Source organism: Oxyura jamaicensis, chromosome 28 (assembly GCF_011077185.1).
Source record: "Oxyura jamaicensis isolate SHBP4307 breed ruddy duck chromosome 28, BPBGC_Ojam_1.0, whole genome shotgun sequence".
Classification (NCBI taxonomy): domain Eukaryota; kingdom Metazoa; phylum Chordata; class Aves; order Anseriformes; family Anatidae; genus Oxyura; species Oxyura jamaicensis.
Genome location: NC_048920.1, coordinates 4,142,597 through 4,159,945, shown reverse-complemented (window position 1 = coordinate 4,159,945; position 17,349 = coordinate 4,142,597). Strand labels below are relative to the sequence as shown.

Below are 17,349 nucleotides of genomic sequence, written 5' to 3'. Positions count from 1 at the left end.
GGATGTCACACCAGCTATGGGACCATTCGTGGATGTCACACCAGCTATGGGGACCAAGCACAGGGACAAGCCACGGATGTGGGGCAGTGCGCAGGGACTGGCTGTGAGGACCAGGCATGGGGACAGGGCATGGGGACCCACTCTGGGACTATCCATGGGCTTTGGCCATGGGCTGGGGCAGGCAGAAACAGCATCCCTCAGTGTCCCCCTCCTCCTGCGTCCCCTGGGGACCCCAACCGGGTGGGGGCTGTGAGCATTGTGGCGGGGTCCCCTCCCTGCCACTCAGGTCCTCCGGGTGCCTGGGGCTCGGTACTGCCTGAGCTCAGCCCCTTCCCCATGCCGCCCACCCGGCCTCTGCAGGGTTTTGCTCTTCTCGCCCTCTGCTCACTTTTACTTTCTCCCAACAGCCTCTTCCTTCCACCTGCAAGCACTGCAGCTCTCGGCTGCCAGCTCGGCTTCCTCCCACTCCCTTCCTCTCCTCGGCACAGTTCCCCTTTCGGATGCCAAATGTAACCACAAGGTTTTCAGTCAGCCCTGGTGCTGGTCCCATGTGCCGCCCCCCCCGTGCCAGCCCATGGAGCTGCCCCCGGTGGGACACTGCCACCACCATTGCATCTGGGCTTGGACCCTTAATCCACCTCTGTGTCACTGCCCTTCACCTGCCCTGTCTGACAGCATCTGGGGACAGCGTGACACTCTTGTTGGGACAGCGTGCTACCAGTGTGGGGACAATGTGCCACCAACATGGAGACAGCGTGGCACCAGCACAGGGACAGGCTGACAGCATCATGGGGACACCGTGGCACTGCACTGGGGACATGTGCCCCCCCTAGGGACAGGGTGACACTGCCACACTGAGCATTGCCACAAGGACCCCTCTGCTGCCTGCTCCTGCATGGGGGTTCCAACTCCAGGAGCACCCCTGAGTGCTGCTGGAGCGTGCTGGGGACATCCTCAGGCCATGGGGACATGGGTGCAAAGGAGCCCCTTTAGCTGGTCCTTGTGCCAATGTGCCCTTGCGTGGGCCACTGTGGTTGCAATGAAAGGACCCCAGTCCCCTGCTTTGGTGGCCCACGGTGGCTTCCTGGCACAGGCAGGGGGACACGGCATGCAGAGCTGTCCCAGAAGGACCCCACCAGGATGACCTGCACGTGCAGACCCTCTTGGAGCTTCCCAGAGATACCCAACACTCCGAAAGCCCCAAAGTGACCCAAAGTGCACCAAGCCCCCCAAGCCCCCTGTGCCTGAAGACGCCCCACCAGGACCACCCGTGGGCTGGTTGGAGGCGCGGGCGCAGCCGCCCCAGCTGCCCGGATTTGGATTTACCCACCAGGGCCGTGTGCGCGGAGCCGGCCCCGCTAAACCGCCTTAAGGTGTTGGCTCACACGGGCGGGGGAGGCCAGCAGGCTGATTTGACAAATGATTATAATTGCCTTTTAGGAGCAGATAGCAAATTGATTTGCTTCCTTGTCCAAGGCCTGTAATCGCTTCATCACTTTAAAATATTAATGCTATACTTCTTTGCTAGTTTCCCAATTACCCTAATTGAAGGCAAATTGGTTAAGAAGGTGCAATGCAGAGTATCAGGGGGTTTAGTTCACTCAAATGACAGTTTTAAACCTCCCTAATCCTATTAGCGGGCAAAGCTGCTAACGCTTAGAGACGCTGCGTCAGCTTACCGGGGTGGTGGGGCCGGGGCGGGGGTCGGGGCCGGGGGCCGCCGGCTGCACGTGACCAGCTCTGCCGGGGATTTGTCACTTTTTTAGTTCATTAAGAGGCCTGGGGCGGGTGGGTGGGTGGCAGGGGTGACCCAAAAGGGTGCTGAGGCACAGGTGGCGGTGTGGGGACAGCGGGGGGGCAGGATGATTAGCCGGGGAGACCTGGCGGAGGGTCCTGACCCGGATCCCAGCCGGCACTGGGAGCCCTGCACAGCCCTGCTGTGCAGGGCTGGGAGCACTGGGAGCACTGGGAGCTGGGCTGGGGACAGGGCTGGGCTGCCCAAGGACCTCGGTGCCGCCGTCCCAGAGGCTGGCACCCAGAGAGAGCGGGGACATGGGGTGGGAACAGGAGCTGGCCGGGGGGTGCTGGGGAGACATGGCCCCATCCTGATCAACACGGGTTGATTTTTGCACCCGAATGGGAGATGCTGCGAGTCCTGCAGAATGGCTGGGTGGTGGGGACACCAGGGACAGGAGGGGGGACAGTGGTGACAACAGGATGGTGGGGACAGCGGGGACGGCAGTGCCACCGGCCATGCCTGGATGCTCCAGCAGACACCGGCCCCTCGCACCAGGACCCGAGGGGCCGAGCACCACGCGCCTGGGCACCCCCGTGCCACCGGGGCGGTCGAGACCCGCGGCACTCACAGCCAACGGGCTCCGTGCCGCGATGCCCACCCCACCGGCACCGGATTCGGCCCCGCCACTGTGGGCAGCCCTCGGCAGCGCCGTCCCCGCGGGCCTTTCCGGAGCAGATGGCCCCAGCGTGGGGAGGACGGAGGCGGCTCAGCGCTTCCTTTCTTTCATGCACACACAGCGTGACTCCCGGGCCGGCTCCGGCGGGGCGGTGGCGTTCGGGGCCAGTGCTGGTGGTACATTTTACAAGGGTTCAGCTAGCTTAGTCCTCGGGGACAGGCGATTCAGGCAGATTAGACCTCACTAAAATAGGCAGGTATTAGTGATCTCAGCAGCCTGCAGCCTTCCGGCGCGGGTGCCCGCGTGGCGGCGTTTAAGCCCGCGCTGCTGCTGAGCCCGGCAGTGGGGAGCCCCTGGGGTGGGCAGGAGGCTGTGGGGACCCGGTCCCCGGGGATGCCCTGGGGGGGACACAGCGGGTCCTGCTGGTTCCTGTGTGCGGCTGGGGGACAGCTGTGCCTGGGGGCTGCTGCAGGAGCTGGGGACGGATCCTGCAGGTTGGGGTTGTGGAGACCAAGGGTAATAATGTGCTGGGCATGGGGCTGTGTCCGGCAGGGGGACACGGGGGGCTGTAGGGGTGTCCCTGTCCCTGCCCTGCCCACCCATGGGGCAGCCCTGGGGACGGTGGCACTGTGCAGGTGGGGGGTCACGCAGACAGCATTGTATGGCACAAGCACCAGACTGGTCCTGCAAAATACCACTTTTATTGATCCAAACAGTGTGGGTAACCCCAGGGCTGGTGAAAGATGTGGCAGGAGCGTTGGGGACCACTGCCTGCCCCGGCTGGGGGTTGGCACGTGGGATGCTGGGGCTTGGCCAGTGTGGTGGGAGGGGACCCAGGTGTCCCTGCCCAGTGCCCCAAAAAGCCCCAGGGTATGATTTAGGGGAGAAAAACCCCCGAAACAGGCAGCACATTGGGGCACATGGCACGCAGCATCGGGCACCCGCAATGCCCACATCCCACCCGCTCCCTGGGGCTGAGCCCGATTCTGCCAGTGCCGGCACTACATCAGGGAGCACTTCTCCTTCACCTCGTCCACGGTGTCCAGCGCCCGGCCCCGCAGCGCCGGCAGATCGATCTCCCGCAGCTTGGTCAGGAAGGCGAAGGCCCCCTCCTCTTCCTCCTCCTCCTCCTCCTCCTCGCTGTGCACCATGGCAGCCAGCTCCTGCGGCAGCTCCACCGCGCCGCCCGCCACGTGCAGCTGGGCATCGTCCCGCTCGTCCTGCACATGGGTGGGAGAGGTTGGGGCCGCGGCTGGACCGGGTGCCACCAGCCTCGGGGGGGACAGGGAGGAGCAGGGTCCCTTTGGGTTACCCAGGAGTGGGGATGCTGGGGGACACCGGGGGGTGCTGGAGCTGCCCAGTCCCACACTGGGACTGCTGGGCACACACGTGTGCGGGCGGATGGGTGGATGGACGGAGACAGCAGCTGTTTGCTGCCCTCTTCAGGAATCATCTCCCATCCCAGGGGACGAGGGTGGTGGGGGAGGACAGCAGCCACGCAGCCCAGGGCTATCGGGATGGGTGGTGGGGCTCAGGGCACCCCGTGTGTGTCCCTACCTGGGCCAGGTGGTACTTGTCCCGCAGGTGCATGCGCACGGCTGCCCGTTCCGCTTTCTTGTGCGCGAAGGCCTTGTCCCGCTCGATCCTGCACAGTGGGTGCCACGCTGTCACCCCTGCCCCAGCCGAACCCCCCCCAATCACCCTGCACCCCAGCCCTGCGGCGTGGCTGCACCCATCCAAAGGTGCAAAGGTCCATGCGAGGCAGTCATCGGGGGCCGCATCCTGCCCCTCCGGCCCAGTGGTGACGCTTGTGGCAGGGACTTGCTGCCCCTGTGGCCTCTTGCTTCCCTGATGCTGTCCCAATTGAGGCTCCCAAATCACCCCGATGTGGGGAGGGGGTCCGTGCTGTGCCCATTGTCCCGTGGCTCCATAGGTTCTGGGGTGAGGGTTGCACCAGGCACCTGTCCCTGGTCACCTGCAGTGTGCTGAGCCCCTGTGCCAGCACCCAGGGGGATTTCCTGCACCACTGGGACCTCTCGTACCACAGGGATCGCTGAGCACCCACTCTGCTCCCATCCCCTGCCTCCCTATCCCCATCCCATCCAGGCAGGGGACAACCCCTGGTGGATGACACCCTGGTCCCAGTGCGTGGGGGACCCTACAGCCCCGGCAAAGCCTTACTTCTCCTCCAGCAGCTGCCGCTGGTACTCCTCAAACTCCTCGCGGGACATGCCATTGGGCAGAGTGGCCGCCTTGGTGTCCTTGGGGGGTTCCTTGGGCTCCTCCTCACCCCCCCGCAGGTTCTTCAGGGCTGCCGTGAAGAAGGCGGCCATGGGTGGGTGGCTGCGGTGCCCTGTGCCCCGTGGTGCCCAGCCGGGTCCTGCCCAGGGCCGGTGGCTGCAAGGTCAGCAGGACCCAGGGGCGCCGCGGATCAGGGCTGGATTAAGGCATTAGGAGAGGAAGGCACAGCCACCGGGGTGGGAAGACCTTCTTGTGCCTCTCGCTGCACCCAAGGCTGCTGGGGACCCGTACCTCGCTGAGATACCCCATTGCACAGACCCTGATGGAGGGTTCAGACCCTGCCTGGCCCCGTGGGCACCCAGAGCCACCCAGCCCAGCAGGGTGAGAGGTGCAAGAAATCGGCGCAGAGGACACAGAAGAGGATTAGCCGAAAAACTCAATCAAGGATCGAAGGACTGGAAGGGAAACGAGGAAGCAGGCGGGCGCGCACATACGCGCAGCCCCGTGGCCCTGTTAATCCCTGCTCCACCAAGACATCGAGATTGCCTGCGAGCCGGCGCGGCTGGGGCCTTCCCACCACTGGAGGACGAGTCCAGCTCCCGTAATCTATATGCAGCAATTCCCATACAGACTCTGATTAAAAGAATAATCCCCGGCTGCGTGCAGAGCCCTGAGCGGAGTGGGGCCGGGCTGCGCATGGGGGTCTCCGAGGGCCGAAGATCCTGCCTGCCCCTCCCTGTGCTCTGGTGCACTCAGCCCCATGTAAGAGAGAGCACTAATTTGAGACTGCAGACTTAAAGATGCTGTTGAACTAATTTCTTTGCTTTAATCAAAAAAACAAACAAAAAATATCAATCAATCAATCAAACAAACAAACACAAATCCAGGCGGTTGAGCTGGCTGTGTTTGGGGCCTCCATTTTGTGCCAGCACGGGGCTCTGCCGGGGTCGGGGTTTCATTTTCCAGCAGGCTGGGATGTCCCGTCCTGTCGCCGTTACCTGAGGGGGGGGGGGGGTCAAAGGGACCCCACAGGGGGCCATGGGCACAGCACCCCTGCGGGGCCGCTCCCTGCAGCCTGGCGGGTTGGGGTCCCTGCCGCCGCTCCAGGTGGCCCCAAGTGTGGCTGGGTGAAAAACCCATACGGGGATGGTGGGAGGTTGTTGCATCCTCTTTGCCCCCCCCAGGGGAGGAGGGCACCCTGCCAAACCACTGCCTCATCTTCTCTGGGAGAAAGCAGCACACGGGTTGCCCAGCCACTCATTTCCATGCTGCTCCCTACCCCGGTGGGTCTGGGGGGCTTCAGGCCATGGGTTCTGGGATCAGGACGCAGGTTAAACATCCCTTAGGTGCTTCAGCTCCTTCTGCAGCTTCTCTGTGAGTTTCTTGAAGGACGGCCGCTTGCCCGGCTCCATCTCCCAGCAGCTCTTCATCAGCGCGTAGATGGCAGGTGGGCAGCCCTCGGGGGGGTCCATGCGGTACCCCTCCTCCAGCAGCTCTGTCACCTCCTTCAGGCTCTAGGGATGAAGGAGGGAGCTGGGACCCCACTGGCCAGGGGGAGCTGGGATGTCCCCTTCCCATCCATCCCCTGGGGACATGACCCAGAGGGTCCCCTGGCACTCACCAGCTTGGGGTAGGGTGCTCGGCCGAAGGAGAACACTTCCCACAGGAGGATCCCGTAGCTCCACACGTCCGACTTGGAGGAGAATTTCTGCCACGGCACGAGGCGGGGAGGCTGCAGCCGTGTGGGGGCTGTGCTGGGCTCCCCCAGGGCTGTGCCCTCACCTCCTCCTGCACCTGGGGCTGTCCTCCCCCTCATCGGGCTGCGACCTCCCAGCCTGGCCCTCCTTCACTACCAGGACTCCAGCTCTAACCCGGCTGTCCCAGACTGCCGGATCCCACAGGAGATGCCCTAAATCCCCCCCACGCCCCAGGCTCAGGACAAAGGCCAAATTTTGGGAGACGTGGGGCTGGTGGCACCAGGAGCTGCCATGGGGCTGGGATGAGTTGGAGGGAGGCAGTGGGTGGGTATGGGAAGGGGGACCCAATGGGATGAGCTGCTTTAGGACACCCCACCCCACCCCCGGTTCCCTTCCCTTCCCTCCATCACTCACATTGTGCTTCAGGGCCTCGGGAGCCGTCCACTTCACGGGCAGCACCGTGGTGTCTGCGCCCTTGGGATTGACCCGGGCTAAGCCAAAATCGCTCACTTTGGCCACATGTTCCTCGGAGATGAGGATGTTGCGGGCAGCCAGGTCCCTGTGCACCAGCTTCTTGGACTCCAGGTAGTCCATGCCTTGGGCCACGTCCCTGTGGTGGCGAGGCAGCGTCACCGCGTGCCTCCCAGGGGGATGCAGAGTGCTGGTCCCAGCGGTGTGGAGGGGAGGGGGCACTTACAGAGAGAACTGGAGGAGCTGCTGGGTAGGGACTTGCGCGCGGCCCCGCGTGCGCAAAAAGTTCACCAGGTTGCCCTGACGGAGGAGGAGAAACACCTAAGAGCTGCCCAGTATCCACCCAGTTCAGCCCCAGACCAGGGATTTTGTCCAAAAAACTGAGCAGCGATGGGTCCCACTGACCCAGGACACGCTCTCACCTTGCTCATGAACTCCATGACGATGTAGAGGCCGTTGTGCAGGATGACACCAAGCAAACGCACCAGGTTTTTGTGCCGGACCTTCCTGAAAGGAGGTGACCGTGGTCAACGGGGTGCTTGTTTGTACCTGGGTCGTGGGGCAGGGTCTGGCCATACCCCCTCAGTGTCCCCCAGTGCCCCCCCAGGCACTCACGTCATGGCAGCAGTTTCAGCGAGGAAGGCCTGGGCGGTCACATCACACTTGATGTTCTTCACAGCCACCTTCTGCCCCATGTACTCGCCCTGCAGGACATCTGGGAGGGGACACGGGGCATGTGTCTAGGGGCTGAGCCCTTGGCCACACGTCCCACTCCCCACATCCCAGGCTGAGACCCCAAAAGCCCCAGGACAGTGCCCAGGAGGGACATCAGGGGATGTCCTTCAGGGATCTCTGCCTCCTTCTCACCTACCTCCGAACTCGCCTTGCCCGATGCGGTCTCCCAGCGTGAGGTGCTGCAGGTTCAGCAACCAGCCGGCTGAGAACAAGTGCAAGGACAGGTCAACAAGGCTGCCAGAGGGGCCGTGCCACCTCCTTCCCCAAAACCCAGACCTGATCCTCTCCCACCATCCCCTACCTTTGGCCAACTCCTCCTCAGCTGACTTCATCCCAGTCTTCGGTTTGGGCTTCACCAGCTTGGTGCAGATGGCTCCCTGCTCCTTCGTGTAGTGCTGCAGAGGGAGGGACAGGAGAGGCTGGGGCAGGTGGTGGGTGCAGAGCCAGGAAATGGCTTTGGGACACTCCATGGGCTCCTGCCACCAAAGCTTCCACCTCCACCTGGCCCGGAGGTGCCCAGAGCCCCTCCTGCTCGGGCTGCGTGAAGTCCTGCTTTTCCCCCAGCACTGCAGTTCCCAGCCTGCATCTCAGCCCTGGTCTCCATGGGCCATGGCCAGGGAGACTCTACGACTGGGCGAGGATTCGGGAGGCAGCCAGCGAGCCGGGCGGTAGATGATGGGGCTGAACCCTGTGGGTGCTACTGCCCAGCCCCGGAGGGAGCAACACGTCCGAGTTGGGTTTGCAGAGGTGAAGCGGAAACAGCGGCACGGCCGTAGTGGTTACAGAGCAGAGCTGGGGCAGCTGAGCGGGGAAAGGGCTGGTCTGAAAGCAGAAGTTGTGTCTAAATGAGGAAAATATATGGCAGTACAAAACCCCAGAAGCGAGGCATGGAGCAGTTACAAGACAGGGCAGAGACAGATCTTGAGGAAGAGCCTGCTGAAAGTGTGAGAGCTGGTGATAAATTCAGCGACAGCAGGAAGCCTGCGAGTCCCACAGGGCAAGCGGGTGAAGGGAGAGCTCGGGGGAGAGAACTGCAGCAAAACGCCTCCGAGCCTCAGCGCGGCTCAAGCCTCATCCAGGGCACGGGGGCAGAGGCTGTCAGGAGCTTTGTTTTCCAAAATGCCCCAAGATCTGCTGCTGAACGAAGCACCAGAGGAGCAGGGACAGGGGACACACAACCCTGGGCAGGGCACGCTGTGGGCACAGCTGGTTTGAGGCCCCCAGGGCATTCCGAATCCATCCATTGCCCCCTGAGTGGGGATCTGGGAGAACTTCCCGGGGTGGAGAACTGCACCAAACAGAACCCAGCAAAGAACACAGGCAGCAGCAGTGAGCTCCCAGGTGCCACGGGACAAAGTGACCATGCTGTCACATGGATGGCAGCGCTGGCACGAGGTGGGTCAGGGATCACCCCACAGGTTCTCCATCACCACGTGCTGGGCTGGACCAGCCCTGGAGCCCCGCAGTGCAGCTCACTGACTGGGGGGGCTCTCACCTCGATCATGTCGATGAGATTGTAGAAGCGGTGCTGGCTGTCGATGCTCAGCATGTTCTCCTCGTGCACCACGCGGTAGTGGATCACCTCCTTGCCAAAGCTCACGCACAGCACGTAGTCACCAGGGTGCCGGACGGACTCGCGCACCAGGAAGAGCCCGTCCTCGGCGGGCTGCAGCTCCTGCACCGCCTCCACGCCTGAGATCTTCCCGTGGAACCAGCTGGGGACAGGGGGCGTGGGGACAGAGACCATGGGAACAGGGGAAGTGGGGACAGGGCACCAGCAGCAAGACAAGAAGAGCAAAGACCCCACCAAGGCTGTGCCAAGCCCACTGCACAACCCCCCTCCCCATCAGGCCCATCCATGCTGGGTGGGCACAACTCTGTGAAGCCAGGCGTTGCCCCAGCAAATCCCCCCACGCACATCAGACCCCTCTCTGCCACCACCGGGACCCCCGCTGTACTCACGGCATGAGGCTGAGCTTGGGGTCAGCGCGGATGGCGCCGCGCTCCCGCAGCACGCTGCCCGCCAGCAGCCCCTCCTGCCCGCTCTCGTTGTGCCTGGCGCGGTACCAGCCCTTGCCCTGGGGATAAGAGGGTCTCAGGACAGGGGGGAGGCAGGGGGCACCCTGGGGAAGGTGGTCCCAGCTCCAGCAGCTCAGCCGATGGCCCTGGGGTCCCCTCCCCTTCGTTGCATGGCCAGGGCTGGCCCCCACGTGCCCCTCAGGTTCACCTCCACGGCCTCGATGATGGTGACCACATCTCCCTTGCGGAAGGCCAGCTCGCCAGCCTTGGGCTTGTTATGGTCGTGCTTGGTGACGCACTGCGTGCCTGGGGGCCAGTGTTTCTGCAGGGGAGGAAGCAGCATCAGCAAGGGCAGCGAGGGCAGGGGCAGCAAGGCCTGTCCCCCTCCACCTCCCATGGACAGCCCTGTGGATCCCCCTGGTCCCTGGCCAGAATGACTGCACCGGTGATGTAGGACATGGTACCAGGGACAAGGGACACGGGGCACGGCCCCCCTGCACCCGCTGTGGTCCTGGTGGGATGGGACACCCCGATGTTTGCACCCCTATGCCAGTGCAGGAGGGGACGGTGCTGCTGATGCCCCTGGGGGAAGCGGAGGCACCAGGCTGTGCCCAAAGGCCCCCACGGTCAGGAGCCGGCCCCTGCAGCTGGCAGCCCCGCTCACCCCGGACATGCTTGGCCGTCAGTGCATCAGGGACTCCCCGTCCTCTCCCGATGTCACCTGTGGAGAGGAAACCAAGCAGGGCTGTGGAGGGATGGGGCCAAGCCAGAGCCCATGGCCTGCACCGTCCCAGGCCACCGCCGCTGTCCCCACCTCCACCAAGGGCCTCTATGGCCCAGGGCAGCCCTGCACCACGGGAGTGGGCTGCAAAACCACAGCGTGTGCTCTGGGGACTCTCCTGCCCCAAACCCAGGTGGGAACAGGACGCAGGTGTCCTGCTCCCTGCCCCTTCTCCCTGCCTCGTGAACCAGAGAGGTGCTTCACCGCCCACCGGCGCTGCGAGGCCATCACAGCGACAGCAGGAAGATGCGGTTTTACCACAAACTGGCATTTTCACCTCCTGTTTCTGCAGCTCCCAGTCATCGGGGCCACGAGATCCGGGGCTGGGAGAGGCACAGGGGCCCCACAGACATGGGATGCAGCGGCGCTGACGCAGGGGCTGCCTGCCTGTGGGGTGACACTGATGGGCAAGGCTGGGATGAGGTGGGACTGTCACATCTGCTGGCCCTGGGATGATCACACCAGGTCCCTGTGGTCCCCTGCCACCAAGTTGTGCCCCTGGGAGTCCCTAATGCCTTTGGACACATTGGGCAGAGACCCTTGGTCGTGTCCAGTCCCCAGGGAAAGCCCCAGGCAGTGAAAGCAAAGCCCAGAGGCAGCACGGATGGCTGAAGGGGACAGAGCAGTGCCAGAGGACAGCCCATGGCACTGGTTTGTGACACCGAGCCTGCGTCCTGCGTGGCATGACCCAGGCTGCCATGCATCCCCAGATCATAGCACCATCCCTCAGTCCACCAGGATCTTCATAATGAAGCATAATAAAGTGCCCTTCCTCCAGACCCATCATGCTGGTAGAAATTTCTCTCCATCAAAAACATCGGCAGATGTTTTCATTCCTTTTCTAAGAGAAGGTGGGATTCCTCAGCACACAAATGACTCACATGCTTCAGGCTCTACCAAGGCTGCCATCTGATAAGACCACATCCCACGTAGGCAAAGCTGCTTTGTGCCCACCTTGCTCCTTCCTACCCAAAAGCCAGAAAGCGCGAAGCTGTCCCAGCAGCTCAGTGCTCCTCTGCTTCCAAGACCTCAAAGGAGCCAGAGAAGTGTTGGCTTCCAGAGAAGAGAAATATCTGAGGAGGGGGAAGAGATTTTTGTGGTGCTCAGTTGACATGGGAGCATGAGCAAGGTGGGTCTAGGACCAGTGGCACCTGCACCTCGTGAGCAAACCCAGAGCTGGCCTCGTGGGAACCTCCAGCCAGGGCGGATGATGCCTCCCTGGCTCTGCCGGGCTGGGGGAGGCGTGGGGCTCGCTCAGCGCCTTGCAGCAGCGATGTCACCCTCTGCTCTATTCCTCTTCTGGAGAGTGAGTCACGGTCACTCTGCTGTGTCACCAGTGGTAATCCCCAGCCTGATGCTGTGACGACAAGGATCTGAGGACTTGCTGTGCCTGTCCCCATCCCGAACAACTAAAGAAAGGGACAGCTGCAGCTGTGGCAAGCCTAATATTAGCAGGCAGCAGTTTTAGCTGCTCCAGCAGCCAACTTTAGCTACCACAGACCTCCCCTTGTCCTGCCCATCCGTGCCACATGTATTATCCTGCTGGACTAAAGCCTTTGGGCAGAGGTGCAAAGGTGGCTGCTCCCTGGCAGGCTCAGCCAAAGCCCGAGGTGCTGGGATGCAGCTGAGCTCAAGTGTAACGCGTCCAGGGCGGGTGAGGACCTCCTGGGCACGGAGCTGAAGGACGGGCTCTGCTCCATACCCCTCGCCACAATGCAACTGGCACAGGGACGCACCAGCAGGGATGACAGCGGCTCCGGCAGTTGTCCCTCATTTTCTGCTGCTCCAGGACAGCCACATCTGGTGTGGCCCTGCCCATGTGTGCAGATGGTGCTTGAAGGGTGGGGTGCTCTGCTCAGGGTGCCCGAGGGCTCCATTTCTCCTCTGCCCCACTGGCACTGGGCAGCCTGCGAGGCTCGGGGTGCCCGACCCACCCCGGCCAGCACCTCCACCCAGCCACCTGGGGCATGCTGGTGAGTCACGGTCCTCTGGTGCCGCTCACATGCCTCATACTGGAGCAACTGTTTGTTCGTGGGGATGTCCAGCCTGCCCAGTTCCCACTGGAATGAGCATTCCCACAAGCAGGGTGCATGGGCAGAAAGCTTAGGAGAATACATTTGCCCCCTCTTTTTTTTTTTTTTTTCTTGTTGTTGTTCTACACTTTTTAACCAGTTAAGCTAAGCATTTGCAATGATGAGAAACACAAAAGCCCGGTGGGGTTCGGTGGGGCCATCCTGACCCCAGAACAGATTTTAGGCTTGTTTCCAGTGCTCAGTTACTCTAGCTGGAGGAAGAGCTGCCACAATGCGACAGCACAGAGGCGGAATGGGTGACATACACGCTGGCAGATTGCACCTCTGTACTGAAATGTGAGCCGGACATATTGCACACACACCTCTGAAACACGGGCTGGAGAGGTTCCATTTTACCAACACCCGGCTGCACTAAGAGTCACCAAGACAAATGGTAGATGTAGATCACTTGTTGAAAAACAGACAGCACCTGGCCATTTTCCCCACCGACCACTGTCCTCGTAACACGACATCCATCCCTCCCCGCTGGCAGAGCAGACATGGCAACACGTCACCCGCTTTCAGCAGCTCCAGCAGACCCTTGCACTTACCTCCCAGCCACGTCCATGCAGGGCCTTGGTGGCAGCGATGCCTTGGAGCTGCTCGCAGCTACGTCTGGACTCAAAATCCCAAAGTCCTGGAGAATAAACTCCCTTTCACATGGAGCAGCAAAGCTTTATTTTCAAGGGCATAGTCCCAGAAAGAGACACTGCGTTATTTCCTGATTTCTCTTCTGGTTTGGGCTGCAGATGTAACGTCCTGAAGGTCCTAGTGCCTGCCGCCTGCACAGTCAAACATTAATCAGAGCTGACTCATTATTTGACAACGCTTGAAACAACTCTTACCCTTTGACGGCACAAATCCACACCCTTGCTAGAAATGATCATCAGAACGTATACCCTGCAGCACTGTGTAGCTCTCACAGAAAATTAATGTTCCACTATGCAAATGAGAGACCTGCTGCCGCCGCTGGAAGCCGCCACCAGTGCATCCACCCAAGCTGCAGGTGCTCGTGGTGCCGGCAGCTCTCCGGGGAGACTCAGGAGTGGACGTGGTGGGACCAGGGAGCCTGGAGCCTCATCCTGTCTCAGTACCAATGTCCATCAGATTTAGGGGAGGCTGATCCAGGAGAATGACTGTGCCTTGTTGCCCTACCGGGGATAAAAATGCGCACAGACACATGGCAGGCTGGGAGGGGCAGTTGTACAACCCAGAAGGAGCTTTAAATGAACACCACTGTCAAAGGGCAGTGGCTTATCTATATCCTCCAGCATCCACAACTAGGGGAGAGGAAGCAATTGCCTCTGTAGCTCATCAGAGAGACCAGTTTCATACTTATGTTCAACATTTCTAATTTTCAGGGCAAAATGGTGAGAAAGAAGAAAATGCAGTTTCAGGCAAACACATTCCATTCAAGTTTTTATTTTAGTTTTATTTTTAATAAAAAATATGCTTAAGCCTTTAAAAATACTGGCAGTTCAAGGAAAAAGGCAGTGTAGAAGTAAGAAAACTTTTAAATAATGACCCTAAGGAATTCATTTATTTGGGTACAACTCCCAGTACAGCTGAGAAGTCCTTTCAAACGGGCCAACAGTTTCAGCTCTTGGTTATATTTTTCCACCAATAAATTGCTTCCTCAAACCACTGGGACAGATGTGTTCATAGGATTCTTAGGGTGTGTTTCCCAGGAAACACTCTTTGCATCATTCTCTGGAGTTGTATGGATGGATCCTTAAATGCCAGGTCTGTTCAAGCCAGAGAGTAAACCCGTGTGTGCTCACTGTCCCTGTGCCACACTCCTGGGTCTCAGCATCAGATCTCCTGGGGTCTAAGCACTACTCTTGGCAACAAACAGAGATGGTTTGTACTTCTGTTTTTTGTCACATCCACTCTTTGTTACAGATGTGACCACAGACCAAGAACTCAGCATCACACAGAGGGAACAACGTGCTCAGACGTAATAAATGGGCCCTCCCTGTCCTGCTGTGTGGGCCACAGAAAGACTCCCACTGCTTCTGCTGGAGCTGGACTCACCTTCCATTTTCTTTCTCAGTTACCTACCAGCCATCAAGCCCCTCCATCTTTAATACTAATCCCCAAAACCACCTTTCTCCCTTCGCTGATGCAGCAGTTCAGTTATCTCTGCTGCACTGCCCTGTTCAGTCCCATACAGCTGAATCACTGGTGTTCCCAGGTACCTCTAACACAGCCAACAGCAAGCCAAAGCAGAAAGATTATGTTAAAATTTCCAAAGCTGCTGAGTTACCTTGCAACAGTCTGGGAAAAGTTCTTCTCACATGCTGGGCTGAGGCTTTAACCACTTCTCAGTCTTCCTCCTGGCATCCTTTCTGTGGTGAGTCCCACACGCGATGTCCTGCACAAGCTGCTGAGCGGTGTCATTCCTGGCAGGACTACAGGAGCAGCAATATAAGGGGAAAAGTTATCCCAGGAAGCAGAGGAAGGACATGCAGCAAGATTTGTTAGGAACAGCAACATATTTTATACAGAAAAAGCAACTGCTTTCCCAGCACAGATTTGGACATGAGCAGACCGCAGCCTGTGGGCTCTTCTTTGCCTGTTCATCTGTCCTCAGCCCGTGCTGAAAATGCAGTTGCACTCACCAGAAATGTGGCGTAGCCTGAGAAATCTGCCCTGCATTTGAAGCCTTTAAGAATGAAGTTGGAAAATGGCAGCACATGCAACAGAAACAGATAACTCTTCCCTACCTGGCCTCTGTGACAATTCAGGGGGATTCATTTTACCTCTCCTCGCAGTGTCTGAAGCCAAACATCCCAGTACCCTTTGGCTCCCTCCATAGCCGAAGGAAAAATGGGCACCTTCAGGGTGCAACTCGGCTGACCTGGTTTCCTGTGCTGACCTTGAGTAAGCCAAGTGTGTCGGGCTTATATGGCAGGGGCCTGGTGAAGGGGGCTGCAGGGTAGGGTCTGTGAGCAGAGCCCAGCGCCTGCCCCAGGTCAGATCAGAGCCAGCTCCTGCCAGCTCCAAAAGGGACCCGCTGCTGGACAGAGTCAAGCCATGAGCAATGCTGGTTGTGCCTCTGGGAGAGCAGATTGCAGAAAGGGGAAAAAACTGCTTAACAGCAGCTGGGAGAGAGGTGTGAGAAATGGGAGAGGAATCCGCAGCCACCAAGGTGGTCAGTGGAGGGGGGCAGGAGGTGCTCCAGGCATGCAGCAGCAGTTCCCCTGCAGCCTGTGGAGAGGCCCCTGGTGGAGCAGGCTGTCCCCCTGCAGCCCATGGGTCCCACATGGAGCAGATCTCCACGCTGCAGCCCGTGGAGGAGCCCCCGGTGAAGCAGGTGGATGTGGCCTGGAGGAGGCTGCGGCCCATGGAGAGCCCCCGCAGGAGCAGGCCCCGGGCCGGAGCTGCAGCCCGTGGAGAGGAGCCCACGCAGGAGTGGGGGGTCTGGAGGGAGATGCCACCCGTGGGGGACCCGTGCTGGAGCAGTTTGCTCCTGATGGATGGACCCCGTAGCACGGAGCCGTGTTCTTGAAGAGTTGCTGCCTGTGGGCAGCCCCCGCAGGCTCAGTTTGGGAAGGACGGCATCCCGTGGGAAGGACCCCGCGTGGAGCAGGGGCAGGGAGTGACTGTGGGGGAGCGGCAGAGACGAAACATTACGGACTGACCACAGCCCCCGTTCCCCTGTGCCACTTGGGGGGAGGATGGAGAAGCATGTGGATGGGGGAAGTTGTCTTTAGCTTGCTTTTAATTCTTACTGCTCTTGTCAGTTAGCAACAGGCAGCAAGTTACAGTGATCTCCCTGATGCTGAGTCTGTTCTGCCCATGACAGTAATAGTTGAGTCCTTACCTCAAACCATGGGATTTTTTTTTCCATCACATTTTTTCCCCATCTTTTTGAGGAGAAGGACTGAGAGTCCAGCATGATGGTGCTGAGCTGTCCCTCGGTGTTAAACCACCACACCAAGACATTGAGGAAGGCTGCTTGCTCATAAGGGCAGCATAGAACGCTATCAGGGTCTTTGAGATCCAACCTCCAGCATTTAGAGACAACACCACTGAGATCAAATGCCTCTTTTCATAGCTAAGATTCCTATTCAGCACAATAGTGCTGTTGGGCCAGTTGCACGGAGAATCATTTGGAAGGCTTTTCCACCCTGGCTGTCAGCGGGAGCTTTGAACAATTCCTTACCCTGCTCCAAGCAGCTGCAGAGAACATGGGATCCAGGTGCTGCAATGCACCCGAACACCCCTCACTGCATCACCAGGAGCCAGAATGACGCTTCCAAGAGGGATGCCCCTTCTTGCCCAGCAGCCCCAAGGAACAGCATGGACAGCAGAGATGTGGCCACTAAACCACTACAGGGCAAAGTCTTTTGCCCAAATCCATGTCCCAGTACGAAAGCGGATTCAATGTGCTCAAGGGACAAGTGCAAGTTACGTTGCTACAGCTGCCGCCTCCGTTCGTTAACCCAAACCACGCTGTGGTGGCAGCTGTTTCACACAGCAGGCTTCAGTCCTGGCTTATTGTGACTGTTCTGGGACACAACACAACACTTACAGGGATCTCCCACAGCTGAGTTCTTGGTCTTTGCAGGAATCCATGTCACACTGGATCAGGACTGTCAAGTCAATTAAACCTTGGCAATTTAGTATCATAGTGTGGCTTTCAACTCTGGCAGCACTTGTGGCAGTGTCTGGTTTTACTTTCTGATTTCTAATGGGTGAAGGTTTTTGGAGTGGAAGCTTTTTGGATGGGCTGGACTATGAGGAACTTCAAGTTGGCGATGGCAAAGTTGAGAGCCTCTGGGTAAGGATTAAGGGATGAACAAATAAAGGGGATGTCGTTGTGGGAGTCTATTACAGACCACCCGGCCAGGATGACAACGCTGATGAATTATTCTTTGCAGAACTGAGAGATGCCTCGAGATCAACTCCCCTTG

General features: G+C 59.6%; 2 protein-coding genes across 8 annotated transcripts; both read right to left on the bottom strand.

The window, feature by feature from the left end:
* Window positions 1-3,415: 3,415 nt before the first annotated feature.
* Window positions 3,416-4,747, bottom strand: LOC118179252 (complexin-3-like). The gene is made up of 3 exons (XM_035348432.1): window positions 4,596-4,747; window positions 3,972-4,059; window positions 3,416-3,634 (listed from the first exon to the last, which is right to left on the bottom strand). Exons 1-3 carry the CDS (start codon window positions 4,745-4,747, stop codon window positions 3,416-3,418), a joined length of 459 nt encoding a protein of 152 aa, XP_035204323.1.
* Window positions 4,748-5,463: 716 nt separating this feature from the next.
* On the bottom strand, window positions 5,464-15,312 carry MATK (megakaryocyte-associated tyrosine kinase). 7 transcript variants are annotated; one of them, XM_035348424.1, is made up of 14 exons: window positions 14,697-15,312; window positions 12,982-13,212; window positions 10,242-10,298; window positions 9,786-9,899; window positions 9,521-9,636; window positions 9,054-9,273; window positions 7,860-7,953; window positions 7,695-7,760; window positions 7,439-7,538; window positions 7,246-7,330; window positions 7,050-7,123; window positions 6,767-6,962; window positions 6,277-6,363; window positions 5,464-6,169 (listed from the first exon to the last, which is right to left on the bottom strand). In XM_035348424.1, exons 3-14 carry the CDS (start codon window positions 10,248-10,250, stop codon window positions 5,987-5,989), a joined length of 1,344 nt encoding a protein of 447 aa, XP_035204315.1. In that variant the 5' UTR covers window positions 10,251-10,298; window positions 12,982-13,212; window positions 14,697-15,312; the 3' UTR covers window positions 5,464-5,986. The 7 variants fall into 7 exon arrangements, with proteins under 7 accessions (XP_035204315.1, XP_035204318.1, XP_035204319.1 ...); XM_035348427.1 differs by lacking the exon at window positions 14,697-15,312 and adding an exon at window positions 11,469-11,715 and having other exon boundaries at window positions 10,242-10,301; window positions 12,982-13,549; XM_035348428.1 differs by lacking the exons at window positions 12,982-13,212; window positions 14,697-15,312 and adding exons at window positions 11,469-11,715; window positions 12,714-12,829 and having other exon boundaries at window positions 10,242-10,301.
* Between the last annotated feature and the right edge of the window lie 2,037 nt (window positions 15,313-17,349).